General features: G+C 36.0%; 1 protein-coding gene across 1 annotated transcript in view; it reads left to right on the top strand.

Moving 5' to 3' along the window:
- Positions 1 to 1140: 1140 nt before the first annotated feature.
- The window catches only part of SCAP (SREBP cleavage activating protein), a 39606-nt gene continuing 26337 nt past the window's right edge, over positions 1141 to 14409 (top strand). The window contains exons 1-2 of the mRNA XM_028306368.1: positions 1141 to 1149; positions 1505 to 1583. Of these exons, the coding sequence (XP_028162169.1) occupies positions 1141 to 1149; positions 1505 to 1583 (88 nt within the window). The remainder of the gene's footprint in view (positions 1150 to 1504; positions 1584 to 14409) is intronic.

Here is a 14409-nt window from a genome sequence, read left to right as displayed (position 1 = left end):
ACGCATTATCGCGCCAGGCTGTCTCCGTGACCCATATCGATCCGGAGAGCTTGCTGACCGCAGGCGATGCACTGGTTGAGCTTTTAGTACGCTGGAATTTGAGGTTAACACTTCTTAAATGGTTCCAATTTACCTTATCGTACCCCGAGCTCTCGTAACTGTATTCTTCCCAATTACTTTCGGACCTTTCGGCGTTAATAATGTTATTTCAAGTCTGCGTATTTCTTAACAAAGGTTTATTCCCCCGGCGCTATGACAAGGGCTCACACGTAAAGTCGTGTGTACATAAGTCGATAGTTCCACTTAAGTTGCGTGGACACGCTACTACGGCTACGGTAGCCACCGCCCCCCAGATGGATCGGGTGTCAAAAAGTTATAACTGGTAAAGGACCGCAAATGCTTATACATTAGCTGTAGAGATTATATCTGAAACGTGTACACTGTACCAGTGTTAAAGATTTTTATCGTATACTTATTCGTTTCGGTATTATTCTAATTTGACAAATTCTTTGATAGCATCTAAAAAAGGGTCGTTCTCGGCTCGTTTTCTTATTCATTCCACTCTACAGACATCAGATATGTACTCACTCTCAATACTATGGAAAACATCTTGACCGCGCAATTAAATTTCCCCGGCTCTCAGTCACTAGACATAAATGTGTCCGCACTCCAGGGTAGGCCTTTGTGGCGAATACGGACTTTCTCGGTAATTGAATAACGTCAGACTCAAAGTTGATTCTGTTGCTCACCGTACGTGCCGTGCTTCTGTTACAACACGAACGAGTATGAAAATAACATCTTCTGACCTTTTTAGATATAATTTAGAATTACGCGAAAACGATTCACTGTTTACAACGTTATTATGAGGGGAAAACGAGCAAATTATACCCACCGCTCCATATACTGGATCTCTGCCAACGCACTTCAAGCTAAATTGTTAAAACCTAACATAACCATACATTAGGGGGGTTTTGTGAGGAATTGAGAAGTCATTAATTAATGTCTCTTAGCAAACTTTCGAGTGTACCTACTTCTCAAACGTAGCCCGAAATTCACCATTATTTCTTATCTACGTCAATATTGTGTTGGCTTATTAACGTTTTCGGTTGCGGAATTTCCCGTGATTGTTCTGAATTGGATATGACGAAAGTAATTTGGGTTGGAACATGAGGGTTCCTTCCAATTAATAAGAATCAAAAACATCCCATTCTTGTAAAACATAACGTACATAATTATAATTGGCAGCAGTTTGGTTTCTGATATTATAATATTAATGACCAGAATTTGTACCGGATATTGCAAATAAATGTCTCATTAACAAAAACCACTGAAAACGCGCGGTCGCGGTGGTAATCGAATCCCGCGAAATAACGTTTTTGCTATTAGAATATTATTTATCGACGTTACGGTATTATTTGTATGTAATAAGCTCTTATGTTCTTAATACGATAAGCTTTAACTATTTATACTTTATTTTCTTTTAATTAATGTGCTTTTGTTACAGGCGCAAAGCGACGATGACGACGTCGGGCCCGACGATGTCAACGTCGCCGTCGAGGGCGGCTACATGGATGAATTCTTCAGTGAGGTGAGCTCTAAATACTTTTACAAAAGAGTCTCCTTTGCTTGATGAAAACCAATCTTCTTAGGCATGCATGGCGGCACACGACTAGACGATCCACTTGATATCCATACATGAATTCAATGTTCCATTTTTACCTGACGATAGAATCATGACATGGCTAACATGAACAGTGTAATATTCCTCCTACCCTTGTGTGGGAGTATGATTTCGGGAAACCTAAACCTTGTTAGAAGTTCTATGTTACACTTTTAAGCACCTGAAACATATTAATAAAATGTTCACCCCCATACACTACTCGACAACGAAGTTTAATTCAAACGAACTCTAAAAATAGGGCCTTCGCACGCAACGGGAGCGAGCCCTGCGGCCTTGAAATATCAGCAAAACGTAATCCCGTTCCCACGTTATGTAAGCTTATTTAAGCAATCAACGGTTTATTAACTGGGTATAAACCTATATACCAGACCCGTACTGACTGCGATGACTGAATATATTGACTGCGACACAAACTGCAGACTGTGGGCGTTAATTAAATTAATGGTGTTAGCGGCGGCTCTAAATTATGTCTCTTTATAAACAGGAGCGAGGGCGCGCAATATTTTGTTACAAAAACAAAGCAGTTCATTAAATATTTTACCCGGTAGGTCCACTAAATTTGCTATGCAAATTGCTTCGGCCATTGGGTGTTTCAATTCAAACACGGTCACCAATTGAGCTTAAAGCTCCGCGCACGGACGCACGCTCGGACGGCTAGCTACTAATCCATTAGGAATTCTCTCTCCACAAAGGATATAACGATAAGTGTCGACGATTAGGTCCAGGATGTTACAACTTCTTACATCTAATCTCCTTTATTTCATGTCTAGTTTTGGACTGGAATGCGATTGTTTGCCAAATTAATTTTAAGCTCTTAATCCCTATAAGCAGAAATAGAAACTACTAGAAACTGGAAAGTTGTACCTACCTAGTTTACTAACAACGCAGTCTAAACCGACCATAGCAAATTGTGCAACTTTCAAAAAGTAACGAACAAATAGATTCTACACAACTTTTTCTTCGAGCGTGTTCCAATCCAACTCAAGACAAGCGGTGTTTTAGAATAAACACAAAATAAAACTCCAAATGGTGCAGAGTTACACGACACCGAACGGGTAGCGAAATGTACATTCTATTGAATATGCGCTGCATTCATAAAAGTTTCAGCTTTACTTGTTCTGCTCTATTGTTTAGCCTTTGTAGTGCGTTCGCAATCCCCGATATTGCTAGGGTTGTTTGATCAACGTAACTTGTTTATGTGTATTTGCATGGACATGCCGGACGGCCGAGCACGCTCGGCTGTGCTGTGGACACAGTTAGGCTTTTTACACGAACGTACGTTCAAAAGCTGTTAGCGTGAAAAAGTGCCTGTCTAGGTCACCGGTTCGTTGCTATCGAGTGCTCAATCCCTTTGATCAAGCAATTCCTAATCGATTTAACTTACGGAGTATCCGTTTAGTTACAGAATCACTGAGATGGTGATATTATTGCCAGGTGACTTCTTACTGGAGGCTGCATTTTGTGTTGTCGTTTTGCATAAACATCAGGGTGCTTATTGCGAGTTTGCATTGAACGTCGTCGCTAGCGAATGCGTCAAAAAATCTATGAAGATTTTAGTTCTTGAAAGTATCCGCTAGGAACGCTGTCATTCTTTACGCAGTTGCTAGCGATGAAGTTTGGTGTAAATTCGCACTAAGCACACTGAATTTCAATAACCTACATCTTTTGAGGAATGAAATGCTTAAGCAAACTATTCTGAAAGTGGAATATTTCTAGATCTGACAACCCTAGCAAAGTATTTATCGACTGGCAATCTCCTCTCTAGCTATTTTATCGTGATACCGATAGGTTTAAAAATACAAACTGTTATCTCTGTATTTTCGAGATTTAGGCATTTTGTTTGCGGAACGTATGCGGCCCCTCAATCTGATAAATTGGAGTGTTCCGACAACGAATTGCATCGGATTTTCATTTTGACTCGGGATAATTCAATTGATTTCACACGTGAATAAACAAAGAACAAAATAAATACATACAATGCGTGCCGAATACAATGGACTCACTAACAGCTGATAGCGTTTTGTAACTTTCTGATACAGTATTTATATCAAACAAAATTATTGCTATAATTATACTGCATTTGAACGCTGTAATCGTTTCAAATGGTGATTAAGACATATTATTGTACGATTTTTGTATACTATGATAAAACAGAACGAATGTAAATATAATTTTGCCTGTAGAAATCGCGTGTAATTAGCGTTTGCCGTTAGGTATACGAGTAAAAACGGGAATTGATATTTTTCCTTAATTTTACTACAGGGTGTTAGGTAAAAGGGTATATGAGCCGACACTAGCCCATGTTAACATGGGCATATAAATGGTATGGTGAAGTCAGTAAATTGATATCTTCATTTTAATTATTTTAATTTTCATACAAATCGGATTTTATAAAATGTATTTTATAAAATCCGATTATGATATACAGTCTAATTTTTTAGAAATCAGCAGAAATGTCATCAAATATGGCCAACTGACATAAAAATATTTTTAGTCTGTGAACTAGTGATGCGACAAAACCTCTCGTTAATCGCGAAGTGAAATGTTGTAGTACTTGCGTATCATCGCCGGGTGATCGTCAAAATACTAAAAATATGCAACAAAGTCGCAACATTGAATGTGAACTGATTATGAAATTTTCGAGAACAGGAAACAAACTGTTTGCACAGATGTAATCAAAAAACACACTGGACAGTAAAACAATCAATGATATCCGTAAAGTTATTAAACTTCTGTTGCTTGCTGCGTGATTGGTGGATTTTGACATATCTGTCAATGTCATGTCAAAAATAACCAATCATGCAGCATTTGGACCTCGCGTCTACGTATTGCCATACGTACGAATGCTTGCGGATTTTTCAATCGCGAAAACCCTCATTGAAAGAAGCTTTTTATTTTCTTAAAAATAAACAATGGAACAATACGTAAGCATTAATTGCATAAAAAAGTAAAATAATTTCGTTTAAATAAAACCGACTAAAAATTAAACTGACTCCGAAAAAGTAAACACTAAAAGTAGAAAAATAAATTTACGTTATAGTTCCAAAATACTGGACTGTCCTGTCGATGACATTGACAGTGGGGCGCCACCGTCAATACCGGATCGTTGGTTCAGATTTTTGCCATGTTGGAAACCATATAGTTGAACGATGGTAGCGCCCCCCTGTCATTGAGTTTGGCGGGACAGTTCAGCGTGGGTCATCTATATCTCCAATATTGTCGAAGTTATCGCTGGAAAACTAAACAAAGTATCGTAAATTTTTTGTTTAAAATTAATCAGTAATCGGAATAAGTGAATACTTAAAATAATATCGATTAAATTTACAGATTATTGTCTATGACTCACAGGTTACGGCACTGATGTGTAAGAGACAAGTCATAGACAATATGGAGATAACACATGATTTTAAACGTCAAGTCAATTTGACAAGTCTCACAAATTCTCATCGTCCACGTATTTTGATAAAATAATTTGTTTCAAAGATTGATTTCAAACTTGTATAAACGTGAAAATAAAGTTGGTTTCATGGGCTTGTTAAATAAGGTGTATGATATTATGAACACGTAAGTGATTATGGTGTAATTGTGTATGAAAGTGTTTGTTTACATCTCTGCTGGATTCTAAAAAATCAAGGTATATATGAGCTGTGTCGGCTCATATACATTTGCTAAGCTCGCCTCAAAGACGTCAGATTTATTACTATAATGAAAATGATATTCAGAAATAATAAACATCAACGTCAGCTGCAGGCGGGCAAACGGAATAAATGCCTTTCATATTCGCTCCCCGTTGCCTCAGGGGTTCTCTTGGAAGGTCTAAAGGAACGAAGCATCAGGAAGTCAAGAGTCGGGAGGTAATGAGGATCAGTACTGTTGTAGAAAATTCAATAAAACTAGTATCTACGTTAATCTTTAAGACATAAGAAAGATATATCTTTTTGAATTATCCAAATCGGACCATTNCGAAATGATCCTCATTGGACAGAATGGACGAAGAGGAGCCAACTGCTAATATTTATTGAACACGTACTGCCGATGTGACTGTCGCGTAGTACTAATATTGATTTGGAGGATTGTGTTGATACTTTTGTTCTTACGACTTGAGCATTCCGTGCTCTGTTTGTAACGAGCATCATATTTTTCCTTGGTCGTGGCGTATTGTGACGACAGCTTGTATCTTAGGCGCTGCGAACTGCAAATGACGGTAATTTTCTACCCTATTTAAACGCGACGAAGAAGCCTCCTTCGCTGTTTGCTCGTTTTATTAAACATTTTTTTCGGCTTTAAGCTACTACAATGGACTTAAATTATTTTGCTTTTGCTGCTGTGGATTTTCACACACAAAACTATAGCGCTAATCTCTTAGATTTCTTCGGATATACGAAGTATATTTTTGTCAGTCAAATAACTCGGACGGGACGGACGGATCCGTAATCTTATCCGCCTAACAAATATATTTACAAACAAAAACAACTTGATCTCTGTCTACGTAGATAAAAATGAATAATCATTTTAACAAGTGTGTAACAGAATTTCAAACCACGCATAACTTCTACGTCTTTAGTAATAATAATTGTTAAAATTAAACATGCATATCCAGAAATACCGCTATCATAATATTCATAATTTATCACTGTAAAACCCAATTACTGCGTAGAGGCGAATTGTTCCGGCACTCGCACACCTTGCCCCTGCCACTAGGGAGTAGAGACAGCGTTATCAGATTAGTGAACTATTACATCGGCTGTGACTAATTGATAATTCAATTATAACATGGCACATTGTAGCGTATTTTCACACGTAAACCTATTATACAGGGTGACAGGTAAAGCGATACATTCCTTGAAAGGGGTTAAAGTAGAGCTTATTTCCAGTCATTTAAGTCATATGACACCATGTCCGAAACTTGTTCATTTCCAAGTTATTCAAGATTTAAGTATTTTTAAAAAAATCTCCAGTTTTTATGTTAAAATGTACCCTTGTAATGAAGAATACGAAATAATGTTAACTTTTTTGTTGTATTCGTATAGCTAAATAACAAGATTGACATTTTAAATTAAAATTTGCAAGAAAGAATCGTCATTACTCAAGTAAAAGCTAAAAAACCATGTATTATTTTGCAAAATAAAATTGTTTTAGGTAATTAAACGAAGAATTTCCAAGAAACAATGTATGGAATGTTGTGTACAAATTACAGAATTTAGTTCCTTGATTCATTAGCTATTCAAAAAGGTACAGGTGTTTAACAAACACTACTTAATTATTTTTTTATTTGAATTTAAACGTCTAGTGAGATACTTTCATAATAAAATAAATAAATAAAAAAGTCACACTAACAACTGTTCTTGGGTCTAAATAAATGAAAAACTTAGTATTTTAATAATAATTGTATCACCTAATTTTATCTAGGTACATTATTTTAAGTCCTGCTCAAACTGTGAGCCCCGTCTTCTAATACAAGCTCGTAGTCTGTTTCTCACTTTTGTTTTTGTGACTCTTGTTGTCAAACTGCTGAATATCTTGAGCTGCCCTCTGAATGCGCTCACGAAGCTCTTGCTCGTTGTTTACGGGGGTTACATACAAGAGATACTTCATGTGACCCCATAAATAAAAATCGCAAGGGGTCAGATCCGGACTTCTGGCTGGCCAAGGAATGGGTCCACCGCGCCCAATCCAACGAAGTGGATATTGTTGATCCATCCATTGGCGTACACTGAGCCGAAAGTGTGCTGTGTGTGTAAAAGCTTCGTGAGCGCATTCAGAGGGCAGCTCAAGATATTCAGCAAAGTTTGACAACAAGAGTCACAAAAACAGAAGTGAGAAACAGACTACGAGCTTGTATTAGAAGACGGGGCTCACAGTTTGAGCAGGACTTAAAATAATGTACCTAAATAAAATTAGGTGATACAATTATTATTAAAATTCTAAGTTTTTCATTTTTTGAGACCCAAGATTAGTTGTTAGAGTGATTTTTTTAATTATTAATTTTTTTATGAAAGTATCTTACTAGACGTTTAAATTCAAATAAAAAAATAATTATGTAGTGTTTGTTAAACACCTGTACCTTTTTGAATAGCTAATGAATCAAGGAACTAAATTCTGTAATTTGTACACAACATTCCATACATTGTTTCTTGGAAATTCTTCGTTTAATTACCTAAAACAATTTTTTTTTGCAAAATAATACATGGTTTTTTAGCTTTTACTTGAGTAATGACGATTCTTTCTTGCAAAGTTTAATTTAAAATGTCAATCTTGTTATTTAGCTATACGAATACAACAAAAAAGTTAACATTATTTCGTATTCTTCATTACAAGGGTACATTTTAACATAAAAACTGGAGATTTTTTTAAAAATACTTAAATCTTGAATAACTTGGAAATGAACAAGTTTCGGACATGGTGTCATATGACTTAAATGACTGCAAATAAGCTCTACTTTAACCTCTTTCAAGGAATGTATCGCTTTACCTGTCACCCTGTATTGGTGATATTGGCATGTACTCGTATCTTCCAATTGGAATCTGTAGCTGAATTTCATTGAGGATTTCTCAGATCTTAGTTATCCGTGTATTTTTGAACCATTCACTATTCATGAAAGTCACTCCGACGATTGGAATTGGTCAATAGTTCCAAAAAATCCATAGGCAATAATAGTGCACTTCGTCCTATGGACTGTTCGAACTCCCGACATTTGACAGTTCCTATTCAGATTGTACTCCATCAATTAGGGATTCACAACAGGTAAATGTAAATGAAGTGTTTTGCATATTACCTTTTATCTATCTATCTAAAGAAAAGCTTTTTAGTTTTTACATAAGTATCGCAAATTTTTCAAATAAACCGCTGTTTTTTGTGGAAAAATAATAAGTACAACTAAACCACAAATCTCAAACAAATCACTTGTGTGATTGTTTCGCGCGAACTGAAATGGCTACATTTACGTCAGAACTTATCGAGAAATGGTTTGTTCGACGAACTTTTTCTATGAATACACAAATAATACACCTACAAAGATGGAATGATTTGGACTGTAGTGCTAATATCCCAAGTAACATTTTACTCCATTTAAGAGTTCACATTTAGTTCCAATGTGTACTTAAAGCATTAGTACAGTTCACTCGTGATGTATAAGCTGTATTATTGCAATTAATTACACCTATACCTGTCTAAGGGACTTATAGGAGTGTAGACTAGTGTAGAGTTATACTTTTATACGATTGTTGGTGTTATAATACTCTAACAACTATCCTTTAGTCAGCCGTCTGACTAAGAGCATTATAGGAGGGTAGAGATACGGCAACCGCTGTTTAACGGCCTACTTGTACGATGTTATAGAGCTAGCATTTTAATAGAACACACGTGGTCATTTATAAAGCCAAAGGCTGTTATGTTTACTTGTTTTAGACTGTTATACAGCTAGTAGCTGTAGTAGGACTTGTTTGTGTTAATAAAATAACCTTTTTTTACTATCTGTACAAAAGTGTTTCAATGGTTCGCATGTGCACTGTAGGCTGTTAAAAGGACTATATGTGTTGTCCATTAACATCAATAGCAGTTTATTTGTCCACAAGTACTACTCTTATTTGCTTTAAGCTGAAAATGAATGTGAATGTGATATTCTATTACACTTTTCCCCAAGCCTGTTTTTAGTTGTATTTATGGTGGTTCTGTACATGATGCAGAGGAAAATATTATGCCTGAACCTGAAAGTTCCCTTCAAAATATACAGATATCAGAGTGTGATGATTGCAGTTCTAGTGATAGTGAATACAATTTTGATTTAGACAATTATTTAACCTTTAGCAAAAAAATAAGAACATGGGCTATTGAAAATCGTATTCCTCATTCCGCTTTGAATAAATTGTCAGGCATAATAAACGAATTTAAACCGGGAACACTACCGTCTGATGCTTTAGGTATTCATACTTGACTATTAGTACCTGGGCTAGGCGATTTAACGGACATTAATAATTTTTATTGCGGATCTCTAAAATTTCAGTATTTGAAAGAATTAAAGATACACAATTGACCTGAACTAGGTACATCTTAAAGCTGTACATAAGTTCACATTAGAATAAATTTATAGACATTAGCGCTGTAGTGGTACAAATGTGGAACTTAATATAGATAACAGCATTCTAACAGAACACATGTGAACCTAATATACGCTCACCGCATTAAATTGGAGTTATAACAGTTCACATAGCCGTATTTCATTTCCACCATTTTGTTCTACATAACCTAAAATATTTACCAAATAAATCTCCAAAATTAATGCAGATTTATCACAAAATTCGCAGATAGAGCGATTGAGTTTTGGTTTCATGTTATAATTAATTACCGTAGTATAATTATAATGCCAATACAATATCAAAAACTGAAAATTGTAGATTTCCTCTCAGCCAGTTTTAAATATTTTAAAATGAATATCGCGTTTTTACAGAGGCGCGTAAATATTTTAGCTGTAAATATGTATACATTTCACGATAAAGTTGCATTCCCAATGGCATTAACATTATTAAGTATTTAAAACCCGTGTTATTATTTGCATAAATGATTATATTATCCGCCCGAGTTGTTTCCTCTTGGCACTCACGTACAAATACCAAACTAATATTAAAATGTGGAAATAATTTAGGACACACGTGAACTTTATGTAGCATTGGAGTACTTTTGTCGGACTTTATAACTTTGAAAGCTGTGCATTTAGCCACTTGTTACTCTTTATTGTCCTCACGTACGTTGTATGGTTCACACTGCGTCCCATATAGTGCCGTAAGTCAGCCTTAAGTACGATGTTACTATTTAAACTGCTATTATAATGCTATTATACTGCTAATGTACAGCCATAGTGAACTTAAAGCTGTCTAATTTGTGCCCAAACTGGTTCTATAAAAGCATTATAGCAAGCTATACAGCTCGTATACAGCTGACATACACAGCTTGTGGAGTACATGTGAACGACTATTGAACTCTTAAATGGAGTAAAATGTTACTTGGGTATGTTATCAGCGAAAGTTTAATTGATGTGTCGTATGCAGATTAATGATTATAATGTAACGCTGATATCAATCGATGCTTATAAAATTCTTGTCGGTATGATTTTATGTATTACGTTTTATAATCGATCAAGAATCTCTTGTAGTAATGTTGGGGAAGTACGAAAGTAACTTATTACTTTTTAAATACAAAAGAGGATGTTACTGATTGAAGAATAGTATACAGATAGACAAACTATCATCTCGAACTCCATACCTGAAAGAACTATCATTGGTAGCATCGATACCGCATGCAATCAGCAGTACATAATTAGAATAGAGTTCCATTTTGTGGAACCTCGTACTTATGCACGGCACGAAACGACGACTGTTTCGATCGTAAACAAACTTTGATTCTTTTCGGGGTGTTTCACGACCCCAATACGCATGACGTGTTTCGTGCCTACTTGTGTTAAATGCTCATTATTTATTTATAACTAGTATTTATCGACACTATGTAAACTGTCATTGTGGCCGATTGATATAACAATTATTTATATTTGTAGTATTTTCTGCATCAAGACACGTTTCAAATTGTGCGTCAATGACATAGATTTCCGCTATTCTAGATATTTTTTTATATTTTGACGTAAATTAGGCTGTGCGCTTTTGTTTTCATTATGTTTTTATGGGTGCTGACCTAATTCAAATCTTTCATTCAGTAATTTCACAAATATTATTAAAAATGTACACAAAAGGCTAAGTAAGACCTTATTTATGAATGAAAATTTGCCCTTTAATCGACAAGTCACTACTTATGAAAGCTCGGGTCGGCTCTCATTCAATGAAATATGCAAGTTGGCTACCGAATTCAGGCCCAAGCATCAAAACTGGTAGCTAAATGGTGCTTTGTAAGCGTATAATATAAAAAAGCCGTTGAATTCCGATCATTGATCAAACATGAATTATGCTTCGCGTATTTTAATAAATACTTTTAACTGGAAATTATAATGAGACTAGCTTTCCGCCCGCGGCTTCGCCCGCGTGGAATTTTGTCTGTCACAGAAAAACTTTATCGCGCGCGTCCCTGTTTCAAAAACCGGGATAAAAACTATCCTATGTTCTTTCCCGGGACTCAAACTATCTCTATGCCAAATTTCATCAAAATCGGTTGCGAGGTTTAAGCGGGAAAGCGTAACAGACAGACAGACAGACAGACAGAGTTACTTTCGCATTTATAATATTAGTTGGGATTTAAGGAAAATTATCTATTTAAATTCTTAGTATTCCACTCATACTCATTATACGATTGTATTTACAAAATCACATCGAATAATTACCTATGTTGTGTCACAGATAAGTATGTTTGTGTTTAATCATCACATGATCAATAATAAATAAACAGAAACCGGTATTTATAACTGGTATTGTGATCTAACACGCAATGATATTACTATGTCAACACAGTAATGTTTCTACCTACAACAACTAATCCACTAACAAACTTTAGCCGGAATAAAAAAAATGATCTGCGACATAGGTGAAAGCAAATTTGAAATCCAACCAGTCAGTAGTCAACTCAGCTTAGTACTTACTACAAACGCACAAGCTTTAAAACCATTTTCACGTTTTTATAATCCTCGTAGAGCAGGCAGGGACAATCATCGATGCTTGCTAAAAGCTATATTGGAACATTATTTTCGTTTCATTATTTTGCCTATAGACTTTTTAGCTTCAGGCTCGAAATAATCAAGAGTACAAAACAAGTACAATATGAAATTTCCAGTTTGTTCGATAAAAGCTCCAGTTTATTTGAATAAATAATGTTATTAAAATAATATTCTGTAGGCGTTGCTCTCTCACGCCAACGTTTATTTATTTTTATCGTTTAATCCAAATGCTAACGCCCCCGGCGCATTGCGCTTGGATGACCCGTAAAGTTAAAGCGATTTCTGAAATAGAATAGAAATCGTTAGGACTTATGAAAATTGTTTACCAACTCCCCGAGACTTTTTCACAGAGTGTAAAAGCTTAGAGCACATTATTTCTTTTTTATCGCTTCGACGATGATACCTCACCCTATAAAGGGAGACAGGTTATTTCAACCTCTTTCGAATATCAGAACTTGCTACAATCTACAATGCTTAGCTTGGATGTGCTGTCGTCAGTAGGTCCTCGAGTTCACTATCAATGTAGATAGGTACACACCATTAGAACAATTGAAAATCAACGTTTATGCGGAATTTGTTTTCTTAAAAATCTAATTTCTCAGTTGTTCTAGTGTCCTGCCAGAATAAGCTAAAGACGACTGTATTAGCTTTAATATTCACTTTAATGCAGACAATGCAGTTATCCGTTAGCTATAGATCTGTCAACTGTTAAAGCAATGCCATTAATAAAATTATAGACATTATAGTAGATTAGTATCACATACAGAACAGCAGGTAATTTCCAGATATTCCCACGTTAGCCTCATACGACAAGGTCCTAGATGAAGTCGATACCGCATTATACACGATGCTACTTAATTGTGGGAATGATGCTCGTTGCATTGTAGTACACAGTTAAAATTAATTTCCTTACCTGTACCCAAGTAATAACCGTTTCTTGTCTGTGTTGCAATATTCTCCTGCTTTTGTAGGTTCAGCGACAGCGAGGACTTCTTTATTTAATCAATATGTAGTTACATTTTTTACTCTTATTATCGAAATGAACTTGTTTAAATTAATGCTTAAAGACATACTTTTGAAGTGATGAAAACTTCATCACTTCAAAAGGACAGACCATTGAAAGGCAGACAAAGGCAAACAGCCGTGAGTAGGCAAGAGGTAACAATGGAGAATTGCATACAGCCTACCGAGCAACTCCTATAAGTTTGCAGAACTTATAGTTTTATGGGTTTTCTTTGCCCTTTTGCCAGCACAATGAAATAACGCGTCCCCGTTTGCTTTCGTGACGTGAATACATCGTCCGTTTTTCATTTAATCCACGGCACAACTCGCTCAACAGAACCCGGCGCTATAAATATTCAGGCTGCGCTTGGTATTCATCATAATCGTGCAATTCATTTACATGTTATTATGTGTATGTGAGGGAGACGTGCTACCATACGACGCGAGCTGCCGCGCTCATTACGAGAATATGTACTAAGTACCTCGTGGATATGCCCCATTTGAGACTCCATTCGGGCTTAGATACCCACCATCACAATGCCTACGCCCGGGATTAATGGAAGCTATTTTCTTTTCTTTTATGGTCACGTCTGAGAGAGGAAACTATTAATGGATCGCCCATTCGATTCGAGAGCCACATAATAGACTTCAGAGAGAACATCGAAAATCCAATTTAATTGCCGTCAAGTCACGAAGTTTTCAGGGTGCTGTGAGAATGTTAATATTTTCTTTGTTGCCTACAGGTTACGTAATTATGCCGAAACTCATTCTCATTCCAGAAATAAATTCAACAACCCGCCGGGCTGATTTAACATAAAAGGTGGAAAGACCTTAACCAAGACTTTATCGGCAAACACATAAATCCGTACATTTGTTTTTAGGTTTACTTTCCTTGTTTCAGTTCGTATCGAGGTGCAAAGCTTTCGAATGCTTACACGTCGAAAGAACAAAACTATGCAATCGTAAAAATTCTCATTTCCCGCTTTTTCACGGGAATTAGTTTTTGTTATTGCACGTACTTACTTAGTATTTTACTCACATTCGCACCACATTTTCTGACGGAAAATGGCGGTTT

This window comes from Ostrinia furnacalis, unplaced genomic scaffold, assembly GCF_004193835.3.
Source record: "Ostrinia furnacalis isolate ACB-3 unplaced genomic scaffold, ASM419383v2 OfSCF1918, whole genome shotgun sequence".
Taxonomy (NCBI): domain Eukaryota; kingdom Metazoa; phylum Arthropoda; class Insecta; order Lepidoptera; family Crambidae; genus Ostrinia; species Ostrinia furnacalis.
Note: the sequence above shows the minus strand (reverse complement) of the source record. Positions and strands in the feature narration are given on the sequence as shown.